The 25932-nt window shown below is 39.0% G+C and overlaps 1 protein-coding gene across 1 annotated transcript in view; it reads right to left on the reverse strand.

Moving 5' to 3' along the window:
* Positions 1-25932, reverse strand: part of ctnna2 (catenin (cadherin-associated protein), alpha 2) — a 291501-nt gene that overhangs the window by 71116 nt on the left and 194453 nt on the right. The window contains exon 8 of the mRNA XM_070856349.1: positions 12647-12727. Within this exon, the coding sequence (XP_070712450.1) occupies positions 12647-12727 (81 nt within the window). The remainder of the gene's footprint in view (positions 1-12646; positions 12728-25932) is intronic.

The following is a 25932-nucleotide window of genomic DNA, read 5'->3' on the forward strand; positions in this document are numbered from 1 at the left end:
ATGCTACTCACTGGGATATCTGATGAGATGCCAGAGGGAACAGTATAGAAACCACAGCTGACAAGTCCTTTATCTTACACAAAGAGGGAGTTAGTCACATGAGACCAGTACTAGGACAGACAAGAATACAGTATGGGGATTCTCACACATGGGTACATCACCGTTCATTTGTTTTGAGTCAACTTTCAGTCTAAAAGCCTCTTTTCTATTTCAAGTTTCAAGAAATTATATAAATATAATCCAGTTTATTCAAGTTTAATTCTGTTTTAGTGCATTATTGTTACTGTTGCGTTGTGCTATTGTAATTGTAATAGTTACATGACAATTACTGTAGATGTTATAGTAACATTAGTGCTACCAGTGAAACAGTAATCCCATTTGATTAGAATTTCTTTAAAACATTAACACCTTAAGGTTTCTAAAAACTAAAAACAGCACCCATTTTAATTTCACAACACCCATGTGTATGCTAACACAGACAAAAATCTCTCCCAGTTATCACCTCTCCACACATACAAATGACATTAAAGTGAAAAGTGTTTAATTAACAACTTTGATGAAAGAGATTTGACTTTTCAAGCCATCTTCTATAAATAATGTAAAGCAAACACTGTGACCATACTCCTGAATTACAAATGTTTAAGCAGCACAGGAGAGGGTAGGGAGGACCAATAGCTGTGACTGTCATGGAAAATTCATTTAACCAACAAAGAAATCATATGAAAGTCTTAAATAACCAGCAACAGTTACAAACTTAATTGCCATTCCACAAAGTGGAGAACAATGGTGAATTATGCCTTTCTAAAGGCAGACAATCAATCACTATTGCCTCTATAAAAATTACATCTAACCAGAAGTGACAAAGAAGTGTACCATGAAGCAAGTTCAACATAACTAGCTCTACAAACCCTAAAACTCCATTTAGAGATAATGGGTATTACAATGGATACAAAGTTTTCAACTTGATATGTTAACCCATCAGGATTTGTGTGTTAGGTATGAAGAATATAAAAACTGGTAATGCAAAAACAGCAAGAGAGGAAAGCTGGCATAATATACTTCATTTAGCACTCACTGTAAACTCGATGCCTGCTGTTTATTTGTCATGTAGCAGCTGCACATTGTAGAGCTCTTATTTGGTACAGCATATCTAAGCATAATCAAGTGCATTTAGGTTTGACCCTGTCCTACAATGAGGGACACATGAAAATCACTTTAGTTTTTGGCCTAATCAAAGTGAAATGAATTTTTATTGACTGAATATTATCTGTGATAAATACCAAGACCAAGACTAATCAGTTTTCTAATCTATTCTATTAGCTGTAGTATCAGCAGTGTAAAGTGGACTTGGCAGCAAATAAGGAGTGTAAAAATATAATCCAATGTGGTCTGTAGTTGCTGTGCCTTCACCATTCTTTAAATTTATGGATGATATTTAACATATGTTGTATAACATTTGTTGTTTTTTGTTGATATTAAACATTGTCTGAATCACTACCTGAATGCCTGTAGGTTCCTTTGGCAACATATGGCTCAGCAAGTTTGGAAATAAGCATATTCCCTTTACTGAGAATCTATATTGCTCATAGAGAATGCCATCAGGAGAAGAATTAGTGAAAGGGGTGGTGCTTCTTATGGCCAAATCTGAAAGTCTGAAGATAACATCCTTCAGAGCAGGTGAGGTGTGCAGAATAAATTATGGTGATATAGCCAGATTAAAAGAGAGAAAACTTTGGGTTTAGGCTCAACATACCTCATTACCAATTAATCTAGCTTTGTAGTACATCTCATGTCTGCAAACGATGTAAACAACCTGAAGCCATCACTCTCTGTAAGCACTCCCTTATCCAGAGCTCTATAATCCTGGATCACCGATTTGATGAGATGTGTACTGAGATGCAATGCAAGACCAAAATATCGGCAGAGAGCAGACCTGCATCAGTACAATTGTGTATCCTTGCTATCCTGTCACCTGATGGGAAGGGTAAGGAGTCAGGGAAGATAGAAATCTTGCATTGCCCAAACTATCTTCACACTATGTAAGTGCCATTGCAGCATGGGAGAAAAGTGTGGCAGAATACATTCAGCAAAAGGTGAAAAAAAGGATGTGGGTTGTTTGTAGGATTTCACTGCAGTAAATAACGTAATGGAGTGGACTGGGGGATGGTGCTGCATTTTGCTTGTGGAAAATTAATTACCTGGCCGACAACCTATAATTGTGTCATAAATTAATACTTCATAATAATCCTAACACAATTTTGACTGTAGTGTACTTGTAAACATTTATACTAAATTGCACAGATATAGGAGCTACGAGGAATTATCATAGCAGTAAAATATTTATTTCAAATTCTGGATAAAAAATGCAGTGTTACTCACATATTTCATCATTTTGTACAATACAAAATGGTATAATACATTGCATGCATGCAATTTGGAATGTACTTTAAAAATTAATAAAAAATACATAAAGTTTTTTATTAGTGTGTGTAGTGAATGTGGGGCACAACACATGGTTTTGTTACGTCTTTGTCTGAGTCCATGGTATCTATGAAAATTATGAGAAATAGACAAGAAGCAAGAGCAGACAGCAGGTTATTACAGTCCTGTGACAGCCACAGAGACTTTTTTTGAGAAAATTGAGATCAGATTATTCTTTTCTGTTTTTTAATATTTCATTTATTGATTGCTGCCAGGCTGCCTTTAATGTGTGTGGCCTTATAGTGATCAATAAATGAAATATTAAAAAACAGAAAAAAATAATCTGATCTCAATTTTCAAGAGGCTAAAGCTAGCAAGCTAGTCGCACAAAAATGGCAGAGAAAGTGCGGAGGAAATTTGAATTACGGCTCAGTGACAGACTGTTGTGAATTACCCAGCACAAAGCACATGCACTGCAGATCGAGACAGCCGCTGCTCACGTCACTTAGTGAGCTAACAGCCTCTGAGCCAAGTGAGCAGTTGCTATGCTAGAGGTAAGATTACGTTTGCGGCAGCTTTTTTGCTTGCAGCTTTTTTGCTATTGTTAAAACTGAAAAACGAAGTGAGGTTGTCAATCAGCGGTTGTGCACAGAACAAACAAAGGACCCGGCAGCAGAGACAATCCATCTTCTTATCACTGTCGTGTACTTGACCTTGAACAGCAATGTTAGACAGGCAGTGCATTCATGTGTAGTAGGGGAGTGGCTATCGAGGAAAGCCTGATGGGAGGGGGTGGTATATTTTTGGTTGGATGCTTTCAAAATCTAGCTACTTTTGCTAATTTCTCCAATGTTGCAGACTTAAAACAGACTAGGATAACATATATATGTATAGCTCACTGATAGACACTGTCAAACTTATATATACTTCATACTTATAATACTACAACATCAAGATGCATACATTGATATGTCACAATATATATAGTCCAATAGTCCTAAAAATGATCCTCTCTCTGTTCAATGTATTTTGATCTCTGTTTAAATGGCTTTCAAAGAGCACTATTGTTTATAGAAATATAGCATGCTTTTGACTTTGCACATTATCTATTTCAGACATGGAATTGAATTTGGATATGAAGTTGGTAACAAACACTCAATTAAAAGGGACTGATCTGAGTGTGGAAATCATGTTTTGAACACTCGGAAGAAAGAATCCTGTAAGTTACAAGTCCTTGTTGTTGCTACTGAGGAGCAATTACGAGTTGATGGCACAAATGGGCACATATGGATAGCATACGTGTAAGAGAATGCTAGGCCCCAGGATAGTCATGAATGCAGTGAAACTGATTCTGACGGTAGGTTTGAGTGCAGAAATGATACAGACGAGTGATTTCCCAAGTCGCAGTCTCCCCTGCACCATCAGCATTCTAATGCCCACACACCACTCCCACAGAAATCCATCTTCAATCTTTCAGATTTCACCTCCCTCCATGCTCCACCCCCACTGTCTATCCTCTAACACTCCCTCTGTATTTCACTAACAGTTGAAGGAAGTAGACCTGGAATTCCAATAGATAGCAAAGGCTTTGCTCATTATACATTAGTGAGACAGCTATTTGTCTCCCCAGTCATGCAGCACCACAACAGTTTCAGCGGTGTATGCAGCTGGATTTTGTTTTACATTTTAATATTCCTTGAGAAATGCAATGGGGGTTGGTATTGTATCCTGAGTTTCATTTGTGGCAATAATTTTTATTTTTCCAGAACACTATCAGCATGCTGGCTGGCAGCGGAAGCTGTATGCAACGTATGAAAGTGAAGCGTAAACTGAAGAGATATTTTACAAATGAAGACTTCTGTTATGATAGATACAAGTAGATAGACATATAGAAAGGTAAGGAGCTAGCATTAAGCCACTTAAATTACAATGACAGCGCAGTGGTGCAATGGTCAGCACTGAGAAGAAGGTTGTAGGGTTAGAATCTGCTGAACAGTTTGCAGTTATAACCTGGGGCCTTATTGTGTGGAGTTTACATATTTCTCCCTGTGCTTGCGTGGGGTTTCTTTGCCTTCCTCATGCAGTCCAAAGACATGCAGGTTAGGTTAATTGAGGACTATAAATTGCCCGTAAGTGTGAGTGATTTGCGTGAATGGTTGTCTCTCTCTATGTGTTAGCCCTGTGACTGATGGGCGACCAATCCAGGGTGTACCCTGCCTCTCGCCCAATGTCAGCTGGGATTGGCTCCAGCCAATGCTACAAGATACAGTGGCATTTAAGACAATAGTATGCTTCCAACTTTGTGTCAGCAATTTGGGAAGAGCTGTTAGGGGAGACCAATTTGGGGAGAGCTGATTTCAACATGTCAGTGCCCACATGCAGCGAAGTCCATGCAATGCCATTGAAAGCTTTTATTCCAAGGTCAAAATTGAACCTTTATGCATGGGATCCATAATGACTCTTGCCTGGACCTCAGTCCTGTCCTTAACCCCATTTATAAACTAGGATGAATTTTGAGGGTAAATCTCACTTATGCTCCTGTGGCTGAATGGGAGCACATCCCTGCTATCAGGTTCCAAAATCTTGCCGAAAGCCTTTCCAGGAGTTTAGAGGCTGTTAGAGCAGCATATTAATGGCCTTTGGATGATGTTTCCACTAACGAATATGGATGTAAAGATCACACGCCATATAATGAGGATCAATATGTGCAAAATCAATGGTGTATTGGACGAGTTGGAGGTAGGCTACCTGTGAGTGAATGAGTGAATGAATAAATGGATACATATGTGGTTGAGTTACTTAATGGACCTTTGTGCTTTTCATTAAAAAAAGAGGAAATTTGTAAAAGCTTTTGTCAAATCGGTTGCTATTAGTGGCTTTCCATCCCAGAATTTTGATAATTTGACAAATAGTGTAATTACCCTCTTCTCTTATACCTCCATCACGCCTCTTACCCTATACATCTCTTTACTCTTGCCATCCAAAAATGGAAAACTGCTCAAATCCCACCTCATACTGAAGTGGCTAACAAGAATCTCTGGAAAATAATTAAGATGATGCATATCCTTAACAAAACTTGACAGATGAATATATGTGTTGCTCACTGATAAGTGGGAGGGCTGTGTGATCTTCAAAGATGAGATTAGCATTAATTTGGCGCATTTGCTTTTTAATGGGGGAAATGTTTGCATTTTGTGGGATTAGACACCTGCAGTCATAAAAACAGATGCACGAGGGAAGCTGTTGCAAACATCCCCCCTGATCCATGTAGTGCATGACTTAAAAACAAAGAAATGAATTCATGTTCAAAGGCTTGCAAAAATATAGACAGAATTCTCATGTGTACACACATGCATATGGAGACAAACTCTGCCAACTTGACTTCAATAGAGTTAACACATGCAATGGTTGGAAAAAATGAATCTGAATTTGAAAGGGAACACTGTGCTGGATTTCTGAATGTTTACAGTCGCATTTTGGTTTCTGTTATGTTTCACTTATGATTCAGACCACATAGCTGTAGGTACCCTGGGGTCAGCACAGGAAAGTTTCTTATTAAAATGTCAAGAGCAATCACACCATAAATGGCTGGAGTCACGGCTGAGGGGAAACAGCCTGAGCAAATCAAAAATTAAGTAATAGCTCTCATATATGATATCTACCAGGGAGCATGGGAAGATGATTAGTGAGAGGAGAGGAGAAAAATGAAAGGGGCGAAGAGGGACTGACTGATCATCAACAATGTAAGGACAAACACATTAGACACCTCATCTCAGAGTTTTCATTTAATATGTCCTGCAAAATAATAAAACTACCCAGGGGTATCCAGTTTTAGAAACAAGGAAAGGGTGCATAAATGGTGTTTTTATGTTCTCAAAGAAAGATTGGTACTGACAGATACTGCTCAAAACACACTGACTGTTGACCACCTCTCATCTATCACAGTGTTCATTCTTTGAATAATGATGATTCTGATCGCAGGGGGGGTTGGAGCCTAGCCTGGCTGAAATTCGGGCAAGAGATAGGATACGCCCTGGACTGGTTGGCAGTCACATCACAGGGTTGACACATAGTGACAGACAACAAGTTCACAAGAACATGCAAACTCTACACAGAAACTGCAATCCGTCAGCCAGCAGGTTTGAACCTGGAACCTTCTTGCTGTTAGGCTACAATGCTAAGAGCACATAGGTTGTCACCAAATATAATCTGGGGTTTTGAAGAATCTTCCCAAATCAACATCCTGTCTCTTGTGTGTGTTACTCTGCATCTGGAATTGATGCTAATGAGAGCGATGAGAGTGAACCATAAAGTTATGGCTTATAAAAACAAAACAATGAGGTGAAATGCTCCATAAAGCTGAAGGGAACTGCAGAGTCAGGTAATAATATTCTTTTTAGATTATCTTTCTGAACCTTGCTTTTCATGTACAAGTAGTCATGTGAACAATATATTGATGGAAGCTGGTATATGCCACATTTCTTTATCTGTCTTTTGTGTTAACTGTTTCTTGACCTGCACTTAAAGTTATGTTGATAGCATAACTTATTTTAAATACAGTATATGCATGCTTATTAATCAAGCTATCAACATATGATACCTCCAAAAATTGTTGTGTACTTTACAGTACCTGGCCTGACAGGGAATTTATAGTAATATAGCTAATTATACTTCAAAACATTTTGCAAGAAAAGAATGAAAGGATTCACAAATAATCTTGGATTATTAGTCGAAACAGTCACCGCTGACAAGATTTGTGGCAGCTGTTACTCCTTATCACAATAACCCTAAACAATTAAAAACAGCTGCACTAATCATCAAACTAATGGCAGAAATGGAAATGATTTCAACATCCCAGAAGAGAAATAGAGGGAGAGAGAAAAAAAAGTATGTGAGGCAGTTGTGCTATAGGGAATCCTGGACTCAGCCATCAGTCAAAATACGGCCCAGAGAGATGACTTGACAGATGCATTCATTACAGGCAGGATGACAGGGGGTAGAACACATGGCTTATTTCCAGCAATTTTGTAGGTTTGGCTATCTAGTGAATACTAATGGGAAAAGGGGGGACAGAAATTACATTTTCAGAATCATGCCATGGCTCAAATGTTTAAAAATGTATCTTTTATTTCAGTGACCTCCTTGATGTTGACCTTTTTCTGCTGAGAATCCACCTCTCACTCTCTTTTTATTTCTGGTAACAAAGTGTTCTCTGTAGCAAGTGCACTGTTGATTACAGAGGCTACAGCATACTTGTCTGAGCATTTTACCTGTTAAATAAGTGCACATTTTGCACCTATTCTCTGTTATTATGAAATTGAACAAACTACTCCACGTTCTTGTCTGTTAGAGAAGCCTACTGAGCCTCCTCTCCAAGGGTCCTCACCTAAACAACCACTGTTTTGCATGTTTCAAAGACTAGCCCAACTTGAAAAGCACTTTATTTGTATAAAAGGTTCATACTCTTCTGGCATCAGTCTGTTTTGAAATGCAGCTATGACTGATATTTGTGTAAAATTGCAAGTAATTGATGGCCGAAGCAACAAGCCCAGTCTCAGATTTTCAAGATACAAGATCATTACAAAATCACAGAGGCACAAGTTATCTCTCAAGTGAAGTAAGCCCCCATTTAATTATGCATTAAGCAAGCAGGGTCTTAATACAAATGGACAAACATACCTGTTTATGCATTTATGCATTTAACACTAACATAGGCTTGATGACCACTCTGACTCTGAGTCAGACTTAAGTTAAAAAAAACACTTTTATCTTGGACAGAAATGACACCAGTTGTGGCCGAGATAAAATATAGATGTGTTTACACATGCACATTTAATAATATTGTAATGGCCATGAATAAGCCGAACTTAAGGCCACTTTCCTACAGCCTCCAGTTTGGATTACTAATTTTCAGTCTTGCGTTGGTGGGATAATTACTGAGCTACAGAATGCTAAGATCACTCATTAGTTTGTCTTGACATTTTATTCCACTGATCTGATAAGACACCTCATCTGGCATACCAAGTTTCTCATCAGAAAATAAGGTCAAAGCTCTGTTGATTTCATGTTAAATTTGAATTAAATGTGGGTTTGCATTTTGAATTAAATGACGTGATTGCTATTTTCTTGAAACCAGGAGGACTTTATTAACTGAACAAATGACTAAGCATTATAACCCTAGTTATATGGGCACATGGGCTTCACTCTGTAATTGGGCTTTATAGTCTCAACCACTCATCTTTAGGCATACTAAAAATTTGCATGTAAATGCCTAACAAAGAGGGATAAGACTTCTTAACAATATGTGGGGCTCACCAGCAAGTGAACTGTTTAAGGCCAGCAATTTGAGATAATCTGTATTTTGTCTGAAATAATAACTTCTGCAGCTTGATTTGAGTTCTGAGGATTAAAATGTAGGAGTTTGGGACAAATAAACCAGAACATATTCCTTCACTACACCCTCATCAAATTTTCAATGACATTCAAGCTGCGAATGCATGAAAACAACTGATGAAAAAACAGGTAGTATATAAAACACAAGCAACAGGATAAGTGACTTGCATTAGTAAAGGAGATTCATGAATGACTTTAATATCTATAATATGTTATGCATTGATATAAAACTGTATATTTACTATAACATTAAACTATGTTTAGAACTATGTTTAACAACTATAACATTAAATGGCTTACATGTGCGATTCAGTTCAGAAGAATGACAAATAATATGTGGATTGTTTTATAAACAGTTTTATTCATGGTGTGCCACACGGATTTATTGTTTCTTTATTTTTTTGTAAATGATCTTCCCCTGGTCAATATTATTCACAGATACAATATACACTTTCTTTGCTATGCAGAAGATATCCAGCTATATGCACCCATGGCACTTAGTGACACTGGTAGCAAAATCATTCTTAAAAACTGTCTAGACAACATTAAGTTCTACAAATCTCAAATTAGGCCAACTTCAACTTGATTGTATTCATTTGTTTGGTTTATTTATTTGGCTTATAGCATAACGCCTTGAGTACTATTTGTTCAGCCCTCTGTTTTGATGCTAAACTTGAAATGGCTTTACAGTTTTGCTTTCCCTCGTTGACTATAACTATAATTGTGCAATTCTAATCCGCTATCCGAAAGGTGGATAACGTTATCCATGCCTTTACTGTGTCCTCTTTGTACAACTGTCATTATATGTATTCATTCCTGAGCCAGAAACGCCTGTCTTCCTGTCTGCAGTAAGATAATTATTTGAAGGAATGGCATTGTATTGCATTGTATTTATCAACCCTTTAATTTCAGAATTTATTTATTTACTTTTGTGTGAGTCTACGTCCAGCCTCGAAATCAGAGGTGGCCATACTTACATTAAAAAATATATATATATACCCTTACTTTCAGTTTTTTTCTTTGCCTTTCACTTTGCTTTTGGGGGGTTATGCTTCTATATATTGTATACATACATAATTACATCAAAATATTATCTTATGTATGGCCTATCCTCAAATGTATCTAATCTATATCATATTTAGAAAGGAACATTATATAACACATTATTAGTATTTTATCATCATTAGAATTGCAATGCACAGCAGGGAAATTATCACACGGCGCCATGTAAATCCTGGACCAGACGGTCCACATGAAAGAAGCCCCACTGCTACCAGCACCAGATGTACAATGAGATAGCAGAGAGTCACCTGCTGCTTAAGGGCTGGTAAGGTGTAAGGGATGCTGACTTATGGAGATGAAGTTTTTAGCAAACATACCAATGTAATGTTGTCACTCTGTGTGTGGGTGTGTGTGTGTGTGCATGTGTGCACATGTGTGTTTGTGTGAGTGTCTTTGTGCACATTGGGGTGCAGGTGAAAAAGAGAGGCAGCCGATTGTTATACTTGCTATTGTACAAATCTCAACAAGAAACTAAAATCATGACTGAGCTTGGCTTTGAAATTACACTTCAGTGGCGATTGAAGGTCTCTCATCAGGTTAATAAGATGATTAATATCTATTGTCAATAAAGAGCAATCATGTAATCATTGTGGAAGGAGTCAGGAACGCTAATAGATTGTAGTTTTTGAGTCATGACCATTCAACATTTACTTGAACATTCTTGACTTATCTTATCTAGATAGAAATGTACTTGTAATGTCATATTAGTAATCAAACATTCTTTTTATATTTGTATGGTGCAAAATGCTGCCTGATTATACTGCCCTGCATCGTCTCCATCAGACTGGGTAGTGTTGTGGAAATTTGCATTTACTAAGAAAACAAAATGGGGGTGGTAACGACATGCTTGACATCTACAGAATTTGCCCTGGATAACAGACAGCTTAGTGTTGTCTTGTATACACAACAGCATGAAAGAAAAAAAAACAATGCCGCATTTCTCTAGCGGTGTTGTCACAAGGCTTGTTCAGTCTTACCTGCTCCCATTTCACAAATGCTGTCTGTCATTTGTGCTTGTCTGCTCTAATATTTGATCCCTCCTTTTCACAATGGAGACGGTGGAGACTGAAATGCTCAAATGCACAATTGTGCTCCTCCCCTCAGGAAGGGCTTGTGTCCCTACACGGCGGCACTGACTTGCTCAACTCAAAACGTTTTGACATAATTACAGTATCACAGCTCTATGTAATGCTTGCATGTGTGCTACGAGTTTACCCTCCCATCTAAACTCAAAGCTCAAACAGACCGCCCATTCTGTCAAGCCAACCCCTGAGTCAATAGAACATCCTGTCAGAGTGAGTACCGCCTGCCAGCCTGTCAGCCAGCCCTACCAAATGCCCAGTGGGAGGGAGAGTTATAGCCTCCCATCTGGAATGATCCCCTGGTCTTAAGAGGTCAGGAAGGACACAACCGCAGCTACTCTATGCAGGTAGTAGCTATTGTCAATTTTGCCAAAGTGCCTCTCTCTCGAAAAAAATATGTTGCACTGCATGACTGGAAAGGGTTGTTCGGGAGTGCAACTGTATTCAAGGGTCACAACTGATGTCCTGATGGTTTATGAATGGCTTTGCTTTTTCTGGGGTAAGATGCCTGCTCAAATGTATTCCATCCTCTGCTAGAAGATGTGTAACACAAATCTTGAGATTTTGAGTTTCAACTAGTTAGAACTGAAAGAGAAGCACATCAGAAGCATACATGAATGGTTGTATTATATTAACAGACACTTGTGTGCTCATTAAGTGTCCTCTTTTTTTCAAGTATTCTGGTCTTACATGAAAATGAAAAATAAATCAACATAGCTCTTGAGTTTTGACGTTGTATATAAGAGCTATTGGAGGGCAGCTTTCTGATAATACACTTCTGAGTTTGACAATGAAAAGTAGATCACGGATCAGTATCACCGAATGCCTGAAATCCATTTGATTGTTCACTTTGGCACAAGGTATTTAGGTCACTGTGTCTAGCTACATACAAATAAAATTAAATCTTGAAATACTGTTTAAAGAGCTTATAATAAAAAGGGAATAGTGCTCTGATATAAGATAAATATAGTGGCAGTGTGTGAATAGCTGATCTTCAAGGCAGGAGCATTCTGGTTTTGAGCCTTGGTGCTGGTCCTGTCTGTGTGGAGGTTGCATGATGCTCCCATATTTGTCTCTTCCCTGTGTGTGAGCCAACTAAACTTTTGGCTTTTTTTTCTGGCAGTGGTCGTATGTATGTATCTGTTAATGATGACCTGTCCAGCGTCACTTAAAGAAGCCCTGTGATCCTTAATAAGTATGGAATATCAAACTTTGGTGCCACTTTTGCCGAGCAGCTCTGGAGCTGTGTCTCACAAATGTCTTTCATTTATTGTGTTAAATATATTGATGTGCATCTATGTACAAATGTCATGAAATAACACGAACCAAAAATGAGTAGTAGCTGAAGTCCTCTGTGCCTCTGTTGTACAGTAAGTAAGTAAGTTTTTTTCTATTATTATTATCTTTTTTATTTCTTTATTTTATTCGTCCCACATACAATGTCTGCCTGTATATATAAATCTTCATAACCTTTTTTATTTATGTCTTAATTAGGAATTAATGGGCTGAGTGCCACAGACAGTGCTAGAAAGTTACAATGTATTGAGAGACATAGTTGTTGTTTTTTTCCAAAGGATTTGATAACATTTGGGAAAAACAGGAGAGAACAGCACTGGCCCGAGAAAAGCCAGAAAAGCTACTTAGTATTTAACAGTGAAATTGAGATGTAGCATGAAACATGTACTCACCTGTCTGCGCAGGTCCCGAGTCTTTTTGGTCATCTTATCGATGGCTGAGTTCAATGGGTCGCCTTTCTCTTTCCTGCCAGTCTGTGAAAGGAAAGAAAAATACCATATTAACGCATAAATGAAAATACACAGTGTGTTGGCATTAGAAATGTTTAATGATTAGACTGGAGTCAGTGAAAACATTACCCGAACAATTTGATATGTTATATAGCGAGTAACCTATCTGGCAAATATCAATTTAGTTGTTGCCAGTTCTCCCTTGTGTGCGCTTCTTCTGACTGCCAATTCCAACTGGTGGTTTTCGGAGGGCGCTGACTACCATGTGCTTCACCTGACACACATGGAGTCACCAGCTGCTTTTTTTCACCCGACAACAGGGAGCTCCACTGGGAGAACAGCTAGGAACTTCTTGCCATTCCAGACTTCAATACTCGGCAGTCGGAGTCGCGAAGGCAGATACTAGGACAGGATCTTTTGCCATTTTAATACAGAAATACAGCCAATTGTCTTCATTTAAATGCCTGGCCAAAGAACAGTCACAATTTTCCGTCATGCCACCGGGGCACTCCATTTACCGCTTACAAGCTCTACTGTTTTTGCTCAGAAACCATAGAGAAGAGTGGGGAGATTTATACTACAGTTATTAAATTTCCACTTTTACTATCTAACTTTGGATGGTAGCTTGGCCTGAAGGTTACAAAGAGACTGTCAGTGTCTTGGAGTGAACACTTTCTGCACCAGGACACACATAAATGATCCTGTACTCTGATCCCTCTAGAGAAATGCATACGTGTCTCAGGCAGTAGATAGTGTTAAAATCCGAATGTTGCTGTTCTGAATATACTGTAAATGAATACAGGTCGACTTTTACTAAGATACATGTATTGTCACTAATATATTAAACAGATATTTACATAGCATGCTGGTTTCTCGAGTGTGATAAATGATGTTCCCTAATTTTCTGCAAATAGTCTAGGTTTTACAGTCTCTTAATGTAAGAACAAGACAGAGGTTTGAATGACTGCAGCAAAACCAGACAGTTGTTTAAAAATGTGGAATTTCAGGTATCAATTACTAACATTAATTAAAACACTAGATGTTTAATATATGTTGCTTTTTTGAGATCAAACCATTTGCTTTTTTTGCAAACTAACTACCATGAGAAAAAAATAAAAGAGAAACAAGAATGTACAACAACAACGATACTGTATTACTGTATTATAACAATACTAAATCTGTAAAGAAGTATGTGAGTTGTGACACAGCTAAATAATGTAGAAATGAATAATGTGCTACATTGACTGCTAAGCTGCTAACCCTCCCTTAGGTCCTTTCAGTCAGCTACTGCATGAACTCAAATGCCACCACACTTCAAATTAAAGGCCTGTAAATAATTATTCATGTTAATTACTCTGTCCTTTTAATTTTGACAACTGACAAATGTGGTGTGTGGTGACAAGTGTGGCTCATCTCTCTTTTGAAACCAGTGCTTTATATAAATACACTGAATCCTTAAAATAAATAGGAGGTTGTTTCTGGATGGTGTGATTCATGTTGTATGTAAACACTGTCATTCATTTCAACAAGTTAACACAGAGAAAAAAATAGATTAGCAGGATGATCAACAGATTGTAAGACATAGTGATCCTCTGTCAAAGCAATACCAGCATACAAAATCAGTTGTGTCGTTGCCAGGCAACCATATGACAGTTCTGCCCTGAATCGCACAAAGGCGAACAACCAAAATGTTCATCAGCCTTTGCAGAAAAACATACACCTGGTGACATGAATTCCCTTTCATCCATGCATGTGTCAAATGAGGATTTAATTTCTGACAAACTGACCACAACATCACCAACAGGGGTTGACCTAAAGGGGCTATTTAGCTGTTATCCTGTTAATGAGACACAAAATGTGGTTATTTATCTCTGTGTCGCTGCACTATTGTCCTGCCCTTTTGATAACCAAGAGGAACAGAATGGCTCATTTCTATTTTGTCACAAAGTACTAAATGAGACCCCATCAGACACACACCTCATAGTAAACTCACCGTAAGGTTAACATCGATTGTCATTTTCAATGCCTCGGTCACTATCAGATTGTAAAATTACTGTTTCCACATTAGCTTTGACTATGCCTCCTATCACAACCAGACAGCAGCAGAGAGGGAAGGGCTGCTGCTTACTCAGGAAGTATGAGAGCTGTACCAAAGAATTTCAATGTAGTTCTGATGCAACTATCAGTGAGCAGACACCATTTTTGAAAGACCAACTAGTCAAAACCCACTCTCTCTTCTCTGGTCCTACAAAAGATTTGACATTCAAGGAGCTGCCAACTTGAGGAAAAACACTTTTAGCAATTTCTTGAATCTGGATTTGTCACACTTCAAGCTCAACATGTGTTGTAATGTTGGTATGTGCTGTGGGAGTTTGTGTAAGGTCACTAATGTAAAAGTGCTGCTCAATGAAAGGAGCCTGTAGCCATAAAAACAGATATGATTCTCTTTTCTGTTTAATGTATAGCTGGCTTGCCCTTGGCCATGGCTCATATAGCACGAGTTGTCTGTCACACAATGCAGTCATTTTTAAGGAGCAGTACACCAAATTGAAAGGTAAAAAGTTGGCACCCATAAACACCAAAAAACCAAAAAACACCAGACCCTGGTCTTTATACTGTACATTGTGCATGTGGTTTTATTATATTTGCAAGTTGTATTCTGAAACATACATTTAGCCAGTTATTCACTGAAATAGGGGGAGGAGGGAAAATGAAGATAGCATTCAGCTGCCTTCCATTATGCGCTACACACTCATACAAGTACTCACATTTTGATGTGCATGCATAGACAAGCTCTTCTTGCCAAAGTAAAGGACATGACAACATTAGTCATTGTGCTGCCTAAAGAGCCTAATGTGTCATTAAGGCACCAGAGGGATGCACAGGATTAAAGATGTTCACTGCCAAAAATAAAAAGGGGCTTAACTGGAACCTTTCTGTGGACACTTAAAACATATTCACATGATTTTATGCATAACCAACAACCTTAATTGAACTGAGGGAAAGAGAAAATGGTCAGGCTTTCGATGACACAAACAACTCCTCTCATTATTCATATCATGAATAGACACACTGATAAACAAAATTGCTGTGTGTATTTTTTTTTTTCATTTTCTGGAATCAGAAATCCCAGCTGTTTTATTTCTCAAAACTCTGAACTCTTTAATCCGAGTTAAGGAGATTAAAACAGCACAGTGATGTCAGTCTAAAGGGAAAAACCCAGCACCTGTTATTTTCAGCCCCTATTGACAACTGAGCAGTATTTATTGGTGAAAACATTTTCTTATAACTACTTCAGCTCTGTGCAATCTTGTATCTGTAAGATTAATGTTGGATTTATTTGATAGTTACAGTAGGTCAAGAATGCCATTGCTAAAAATATGCTTCCCTTTCACTGTAAGTACTTTCCTGCTTTATACGATGAGACAAAACTCCTTACATGGAATACAAAATGTATTGCTCATGTTGGGCTTCCTGCAAATCGTAAGACTCCCAATTAAAAACACTACGCATGAATTCCCCCATCACAAACTTTATATACAAGAAGGTCCACAATGATGAATCATAGTTTAGTCAATGCGTCAGACTCATATTTGGCCCGGGTCGGTCAAAACGGTGGGCTTTGATATGTGTATGTGTGTCAGAAACAAAGTGAGAGAGAGTTACATTATTGTTTTTATGTGTCTACATTGTTTATATGGGAAACTATTTGACTTTCCTGCATTCCCATCCAGGTGTGCCCTGCATGTGTGAGCAATTGTGTTCTCCAATTCACAGCCATTAAAAGCTTGACAACACAGTTGGCTGTTTATTCCATTGTCTCCCATACAGCAACAGTGATAGCTTAGTTTTTGACTGCCACATAATGGAATGTGCATGTTCTTTTTTTCTGGTAAACATAAGTCCCCATGGTGTTTGCAGACAATGTTCCCAACTGTCCCCATCCATTATTTTCCACCCCCTAGTGTGCACTCATTCATTCTCAGTTGGAGAGAGGGAGATGGAGGAGGGTGCCTATAATAAGCATCTAGTGTGCAGGGTAATGGCAGTAGTAGTAGTGGAGTTGTTGTTGCCTACTCAGGAGATGACTGGTGGACAGTTCATGTTTTGGAATGTGTGAGGGCACTGAGTGTGTTTGCACTCTAAGGCCCTCCCCAAGAAATTCACTGGTGCACTGCAGTGCAAACTGCTTCACTGCATTTCTGACCTCAAACCTTATAATAGTGGAATAAGACATATAGAAGTGTATGTGCAAGTATCTGAATAATGCTCAGAAGAATGTGGCACTGGATTTCATGTATGTCGTTTTCCATTTTCCAGTTATTTTGAAATGTAAAATAAGACCTAAGGTTCAAATTCAAGTATTATTTCAATGACATCCAATAAAGGATTGTATTACATGCATTTGGAGCTGAATGTTTTTTTTAGTAGGGATGGGAGACAATACATTTTACCTCATGGTTCTTTGATATCTTAATCTAGACTGTCTACATTTATTTCATGGTATTTGTGAGCATCATGTGAATAAATGTTTAAAGCTTAAATTTCAGGGAACAAGGGAATGAACAGACTAAATGCAGATCATCAATATTTTTTAAGAAGCATTCAAAAGAAAAGGTGACTACATTCACTCATTAATTGAACTAAATTCAGTTTTTTATCACCGTGTCTCTGTAGCTCCCTTGAAACTAATGCAATAAAAGTGACAACGGCGAAAAAACATTGAAACCGAGGGATGGTGAAAGAAGTGAGGAATGAATCTGGTAATTCATGGGCAATAACATGGCAAATTGAAGGAATGGGCAGATGAATCAGAGAGAAGAAAATAGAAGACAGGTGGGGGAGGAAATGGAGGTGGGGGGGTGCATGAGGCATTCTGTCTCATTGTCTCCCAAGATCAATGTGTTAAATGACATCAATTCCGGCTCCTTGTCAATTCAATTAGGCAGGAGCGAGAGGTACAATTACTGTCCAATGTGGTTACACTGTCTGCGGCAGACTTAAAGGGGAAGGCAAGCTGATAACGAGAGGGTGTGAAAGCATTTGTGTATGAGCAAGCCCGGGGTGGAGGTTGATAATAGTGGTAACATGTTGGTTGGGTTACTAGCAGATAATGGGTAGCTAGATCCTCATTAAGATAAGTTGTGCTCCCTCAGCTGTAGTGCCATAGATGGGCCAATTTGACTTGTTCTCATTAAGTGGAACTTAAAGAGGTGCAGCGGTGGCTATCAGCTAGTTTGATTACAGGATACTGAAAAAGAAAACACGTTACAATGCCTGTGGCTGGAAAGAAATACTTTCAGATGACTGGTTCAGATTAGAGTTGTTTTTTTTTGTTTTTTTATTTTTTTTAAATCAGATGACAGAGAGTGACATAGTACGGAAATAGATGCCATATCATAATCTCATTATAGCCATTATAAACCCCAGGCAAACTAATAGATATACAGGCGCAGGCACAATGCAATGCTGAGGGAAATAAGCACAGTAATAACACTGACAAGGCAGTGCAGTGAGTACATTTCAAGTGTGTACACACACACTGAAACAAAATAGTTGGATGTTGTATTGTTAGTGTTGTTAGATGGAAAGATATGATTTTGTTTTTCCATCCATCCATCCATCATTTATACCTGCTTATCCGGTGCATGGTTATGGGGGGATGGAGTTTGTCCCTGCTCACATATGGCGTCGCTAGTCGCTAATCAAGTCGGGGCGTGTATGTACAGTGGGGCAAATAAGTATTTAGTCAGCCACCAATTGTGCAAGTTCTCCCACTTAAAAAGATGAGAGAGGCCTGTAATTTTCATCATAGGTATACCTCAACTATGAGAGACAAAATGAGAAAAAAAATCCAGAAAATCACATTGTCTGATTTTTAAAGAATTTATTTGCAAATTATGGTGGAAAATAAGTATTTGGTCAATAACAAAAGTTCATCTCAATACTTTATTATATACCCTTTGTTGGCAATGACAGAGGTCAAACGTTTTCTGTAAGTCTTCACAAGGTTTTCACACACTGTTGCTGGTATTTTGGCCCATTCCTCCATGCAGATCTCCTCTAGAGCAGTGATGTTTTGGGGCTGTCGCTGGGCAACACGGACTTTCAACTCCCTCCAAAGATTTTCTATGGGGTTGAGATCTGGAGACTGGCTAGGCCACTCCAGGACCTTGAAATGCTACTTACGAAGCCACTCCTTCGTTGCCTGGGCAGTGTGTTTGGGATCATTGTCATGCTGAAAGACCCAGCCACGTTTCATCTTCAATGCCCTTGCTGATGGAAGGAGGTTTTCACTCAAAATCTCACGATACATGGCCCCATTCATTCTTTCCTTTACACGAATCAGTCGTCCTGGTCCCTTTGCAGAAAAACAGCCCCAAAGCATGATGTTTCCACCCCCATGCTTCACAGTAGGTATGGTGTTCTTTGGATGCAACTCAGCATTCTTTCTCCTCCAAACACGACAAGTTGAGTTTTTACCAAAAAGTTCTATTTTGGTTTCATCTGACCATATGACATTCTCCCAATCCTCTTCTGGATCATCCAAATGCTCTCTAGCAAACTTCAGACGGGCCTGGACATGTACTGGCTTAAGCAGGGGGACACGTCTGGCACTGCAGGATTTGAGTCCCTGGCGGCGTAGTGTGTTACTGATGGTAGCCTTTGTTACTTTGGTCCCAGCTCTCTGCAGGTCATTCACTAGGTCACCCCGTGTGGTTCTGGGATTTTTGCTCACCGTTCTTGTGATCATTTTGACCCCACGGGGTGAGATCTTGCGTGGAGCCCCAGATCGAGGGAGATTATCAGTGGTTTTGTATGTCTTCCATTTTCTAATAATTGCTCCCACAGTTGATTTCTTCACACCAAGCTGCTTACCTATTGCAGATTCAGTCTTCCCAGCCTGGTGCAGGTCTACAATTTTGTTTCTGGTGTCCTTTGACAGCTCTTTGGTCTTGGCCATAGTGGAGTATGGAGTGTGACTGTTTGAGGTTGTGGACAGGTGCCTTTTATACTGATAACGAGTTCAAACAAGTGCCATTAATACAGGTAACGAGTGGAGGACAGAGGAGCCTCTTAAAGAAGAAGTTACAGGTCTGTGAGAGCCAGAAATTTTGCTTGTTTGTAGGTGACCAAATACTTATTTTACCGAGGAATTTACCAATTAATTCATTAAAAATCCTACAATGTGATTTCCGGGATTCTTTCCCCCCATTCTGTCTCTCATAGTTGAAGTGTACCTATGATGAAAATTACAGGCCTCTCTCATCTTTTTAAGTGGGAGAACTTGCACAATTGGTGGCTGACTAAATACTTTTTTGCCCCACTGTATGTGTGCGTGTGTAATTTTCTGCATTTAAATGCTTTATGAATAGGACAGCTTAAGAGTGACAGGAAATACAGGATTGAGAGAAAGGCGGATGACATGCAGCAAAAGCCGGTAAGCCGCTGTGGTAAGGATAAAGCCCTCCACGCTCTACCAGGTGAACCACCGGGGCACCTCATGGAGGCGATACTTCACAATTCTTCATTGTATAAACAAATAAAATCCATGAAAGCTCATAATTTGGCATTTTGTCATTCTGTTAAGTTGAGACTGATTCCATATTCTGTTAGCCGTCAGAGGCTGCTGGTGCTTCTGTAATAACCGAGCAATGTTGGATATGCCTTGGTGTAAGGTCAAAGATCACTCAAAGTTAACAGAACATTTCTTAGTTTTGACTTCAGCACCTCAAACATTATGCATTGTGCATCTAAGCCAACTACAGTGGGTTAAAAATAAAAGAGAAATGAAATGCCTCCCTCAGAAGGAGAGATGGAAGTTGGGTACCTGAAGGTGAGCGCAACATTTTTCCTGCTTTTTTCTGATTTTTGTTTCTCAGGTTTAAAACCTTGTGCAGACATATTTTGACATATATTTGTGTTATGCTGAAGCTAGGCACTGCAGATTGGTGAGCAGCAGTGCACAGTACACAAGATTTTGGATGGAACGGAGCGGACACATTAGTTGTACACTTTGCCTTCCATGGCTTTATGTGTGTTATATCAAATAAGTTTTTTTTCTCTTCCGTCATGTGGAAAAATGTTGTTGTAGGCATGATTAACAGATAAGTTTCATACTGTTGATGTAATGTCTTCAAAGACAGACATATCGATCTGAACACCAGCCTTTCTAGTTCATTAATGAGGATTAATGAAAGTAACAATGACTTAAGGCAGTGGCTCTCAGTCCTTTTCCTGGTGACTCCTGGTGTGCCACATGTGACTCATTATCCTTTATGTTCAACAAATTGTACACATCAGTTACAATTTTGAGGAGACTCCACAGAATGCTTATCCATTCTATTTCGTTACGAACAAAGTAGAAACAAATTTTCACTGCGATTATCAAAAAGTCACTGGATTAATTAATGACTAAATGAAGTATTATTTATCATGTTATAGATAAAAAAACAACGTAATACCAGGTACATGATCAATAATCTTTTAACTGACCACATACAGTAAAACAATAACTATTAAAGGAGTTGTTCATCATTTATTAGTATTGTTATTAAAAAGCATTAATTGATAGATGATTGATGACACATAAAAGCAGATGTATACACGTCTCAAATCTAATCAAATTCTGATGTGGTAGTATCCAGAGCTCCTGTGTGGGGCCTCGAAACAGCCAGTACACTTCCAACTCCCCATGTGCTGCTTATACGACGGTTTCATGTCTTTTCTCCTCTCACACAGCTGCCCATAGTATCTATAACAGTGCCGTTTGAGCCTGGCTGTCTCCTGTAACTTAGACTTAATGTAGCCATGAACGACATTGCCTGAGGAGGAGTCGGAGTGCCTTCTGGCACAGGCTCTCTTATGTTTAATAGCTGATGCCGTTTGCTTACTCCTCTCATTACACTGGCTCATGTTTAGACTGTGGGCCTGTCACTGGCTATTAGCATCTGTGGTCAAGCAGGCTATGGATGAAAGAAAGCAGCTGGCTTATCATCTAGCACATCGCAAGTATGAAGTGAGCAGTTTGTTCAGGACAGCGTAAACACAGAATGAAGGATTAACACCCTGTGTGTGTGGATACTTGGTTAATTGGTATATTGATGCAACAAAAAACACAAAATCCTAAATCCTAAAAATTACGACTTGACAAGAATAAACTGATATATACATGCAAAATAGTATTTTAGCAACGTTTCTGTATTGGCTAAATGAATTGATAAGATTGTTTCCATTCATGCATAGGATCTAAAAAAAAATGTCTGCCTTTATTTGAGATGACAGCAGTGAATGACAAGAGACATGGGGAGAGAGCAATGAAGTTGACATGTAGCAAAGTTCCTGAGCCAAAATCCACCCGGGAAGATTTCACTGGCACGCATGTCAGACCGCAAGGACATGGGGATGCTTCTGTCAACATAAAGTTATCATCGGTCTTTGGCAGGGGGTCTGGAGCAAATCTAAATTACCCAGCTGACCTTTTTATGTACAGGTGGCTTCATACAAACGGGATAAAACTGATTTTCATATAACAGTGGCAATTTCAATAAGTGAACAAAAGAAATTACCATAAATAAAGAGAAAGAGCGAGGGCAGAGAGGAAGCACGAAACATAAACTGCAGCAAAGGCAGAGGCAGTGGCAAGAACAGACAAAAGATAAACAGAAGCAAAGACAGATGTAAAGCAAAGGACCTTTAGCTGCCCTTCTTCTCATTGTTGCCTTTGATTGTCAGATATAATAATATTTTATCTTTTTTACCTTGAATAAATTTAGATTTGGTGGACCATATATTAAGTACTGCAGACAGGACAAATAGTAATGCTGAGTTTGTGAAGGAGTAATCCATCTTTACTTGAACCAAAATGTTTTTTTCAAAATAAAATAAAATTTAGGCCATATTTAGCCTTGTAACACAGAGGAAGGTTACAGACATCAGAAAGACTTAATTATCTTCCATAGTCAGAGTCAGTACAATGGCATTAGGAGGGTGTCAGGCTCCGTATTTCTGTTTTCACAATAGGAGTAAGGTATCCTAAAACAACCAGAAAAATAGTCAGTGACTGAGCTAACACAGAAACAGAATATAATATAATATGGATGTTTGTGGACTCTGAAGCCCATAACAAAGTCAATGCGTTCCTGGAAGATGTACTCAACATATGAAAATACTGAACTCTTACAAGGTGAATAAAAAAAAAAGTTGTCCTACTTGAAAAGGCATTTTTCTGTAAGACATTTGTGGCTGAGATCCATGTCATTGTTCAAGAGTTCAAATGGCTTGAAAATACTAGCCCTGAATATACAATGTGAAATGCCTCAAAGGAGAAAAAGGTTGAAAATCTTGGTATCTTGGCCTTGGTAATTGTGGTACAGAAATGATCCCCACATAGTTCATGTGTCCCCGAAAAATGTGTCCCCACTGCAGATAGTTATATGCAATGGGACGTCAAGTAGCGGTGCACGGGCTTAAAAATGGAAGCATGAAGAGAGGGAGGAGGGTTAAATATTAAGTGTGTTGGGCTGTAAGCCAAGGTTTTAGGTGCATAGTTTCAGGAGAATAAGAAAAGGAGTGAGGGGAAATGTCTGGTTATCAGACAGAAAGAGAGAGAGCAGGGGATAAAAAAGTCTAGTCCTGCAGCAGCAGTATGGGGAGCTAGAGCAATGCTGCCTGCAGCCTCCCTGAACTGAATAGCAAGTAGTTTGCGAGGGAGGGACTGAAGGAAGGGCAGCAGGAGAGAAGAGAAGCGAAGGAGGGAGAGGCTGAGAATAGGTTAGAGAGGGTGAGAAAATAAGAGAGTGGTGTGATATCTGTGAGAGCAGAACTGTGGTAAAGAGAAAGAAGGCGAGTCAATGAGGTGAGAAGAAGGTTTGAGTGTCACTGATGTACTTTTGTTTCACCGCAGAGCTGAAAAAAGTAAATTTATCACACACACACACACATACACATACATTCTTATGCCCAAACATGCATACGCAAACATGACGTGGCTATCTGTGGGTACTTGATGCCGTTTTTGAAAAGAGTGACGCTTGAATACAAGTAAAATGCTATGTACTGCCTAGAACACCTCAAATGGGGACTGCTGTATGTCAATTCAATTCAAGGACCTGTTCTTAATACCAGGAGACATAATCCCATTTCATCATCATTTTCTCTGTCCTGCATTGCATCATTCTCCACCCCATTTGTAGCGGATCAGACCAAACAATAACATGTTATGAATTATGGGATTTCTGCACAGTAGACAATGGACACAAAATAGACATTAGTGTTGGCTGTGAGGGTTGAATTCTCCAGTAGTTTTCAATTACAGCAATGTCCATACCAGAACCCTTAAACTATGTATATCTTCATTATGTCTAATTCATATCCTATATGTCACACATAGTGCTGTTAACAGTGATTTTTTGGCTGTGGCTGTCATGCCAGGAAACACAAACCTATTAAAATGCTTTCAAATATTCAGGCAGCACAGGGTGGTATAAGAAAAAAGTCAAATTTGTACACAATTCTGTATTTGCAGTGTGATGTACGTGTCAGTCAAAATATCAAAGGTACATTTTTACGAATTTAAACAAAAAAGTGTGTCGGGCCCAAAAAAGAAAAAAAAAGAAAATCAAGGACACAGACTGTTGTGTCTGGACATTGTCCTCCATAACACTTGCCTCAGACTCTCTCTGCTTGCCTGATGATCTCTTTCCACTCATTGTTTGCAACTTTCAAAACTACCCCTCTCTGTGACCTCTTAACTACGCTGTGTAGAGCACAGGATTACAAGAAAGGTAGCCCCAGAAACCAAAAATGACTGACAAGAAAACACCGAATCTGACACATTTTGGTTCTGTTCCATCTTTCACACAATGCCTGTCAAAAAATTAGATGTAATGCGGAAGGAGGTGATGTGCAAAACCAGTTATCTAGTCACTGACACATAGTGGTTCACTCCGCAGGCACAGAAAAATCCAACTGAAATTCAAAATGATACAAATGATACAAAAACATGTGAAAAGCAAATGAGTTCTTCAGAGCTGGCAGCCCTTTGCTATCACTGTGAAGGTGGTGGTTGTCATGGATAGCGAGGCCTGTAAAGAATATTATGCATGTTTTTGTCAACCAGGATAATGATGACTCAAGCTGCTCTTCCGGGTGGGTTGCTGTGTGTAGGTAGCACTAATCAGGGATTAGGGTGGTTTGGGAACAGGAAAAATGGCCTCTAGTCTGACAGCAAAACGCAGACAGCAGTGGATCAAATAAAAACATGCTAATGATAGCATGATAACACTTAACACACCTGCTGCTTATTGTGGCTAAGCCCACCGCAGAGCCAGCCGCTGTGTGCACAAACAACACAGATATACTGTACAGAGCTAGACAACAGTATGCTCCCAAGCTGTAATGATCAGGGGTGCAACTACTTCAAAGACTGCTGGGGCTGCCTGAACTGGTGAAATGATTATGTCCCCCACTATCCTTTCATGTTGGCTTTGTCAGTCCAGCCACACAGCTGTGCAAGCCACTAACAGAGTTGTTGCTACTATTGGTTATAAGGAATAAGGAACAGTAAAGCCACAGAATATCTGGACATGATGTAAGTGCACTGCGTGAGGACGGATCAGGGGATAGGGCTTACTGTCATGGTGGGTGTTTGGGGATTGATGTCTTTTCAAAGGATATCTATTCTCTTCCTTAAGCTGACTTATAAAATGTATTCCTACAATGGTCACAGCTGTTCGAGTCAAACCAGTATTTTCAGGAAATGACATGGAGACATCACCCTTGAAAATATTGGCTGTCATTTATCAATCTGCCTTGGAAACAGCACAGATTCAAACACTAGGAGAGACATATGAAGCTCGCTACATCTGATTTATTAAACTGTCGTGGAGCAGCTAAATGAGCACTGATTTGATCACAGACTGATAAATTGATTCAGCTGTGAAAACAAGGACATGCTGCACCAGTCCCTTATTTACATACGACAGACCCTAATTTATGTGTTTGGCAACTCTTGGCCTATTAAAAGGGATGCCTGGTGCAGTAAAATTCTCATACGCTACATGACAAAGAGGATAGAGCAAAAGGTCTGCCATGAATGCATGAGATTCACCAGGGAAAGTAATAGTCAGTTCTCCTTGTCAAAATTTCTTTATGTTGAGTACTGCATCTGTGGTAATTTTTTTCTAAGTTGCGATTTGTTTTGAATTGTATTATACTGGAAACATCGT

This window comes from Pempheris klunzingeri, chromosome 3 (genome assembly GCF_042242105.1).
Source record: "Pempheris klunzingeri isolate RE-2024b chromosome 3, fPemKlu1.hap1, whole genome shotgun sequence".
Lineage (NCBI taxonomy): Eukaryota > Metazoa > Chordata > Actinopteri > Acropomatiformes > Pempheridae > Pempheris > Pempheris klunzingeri.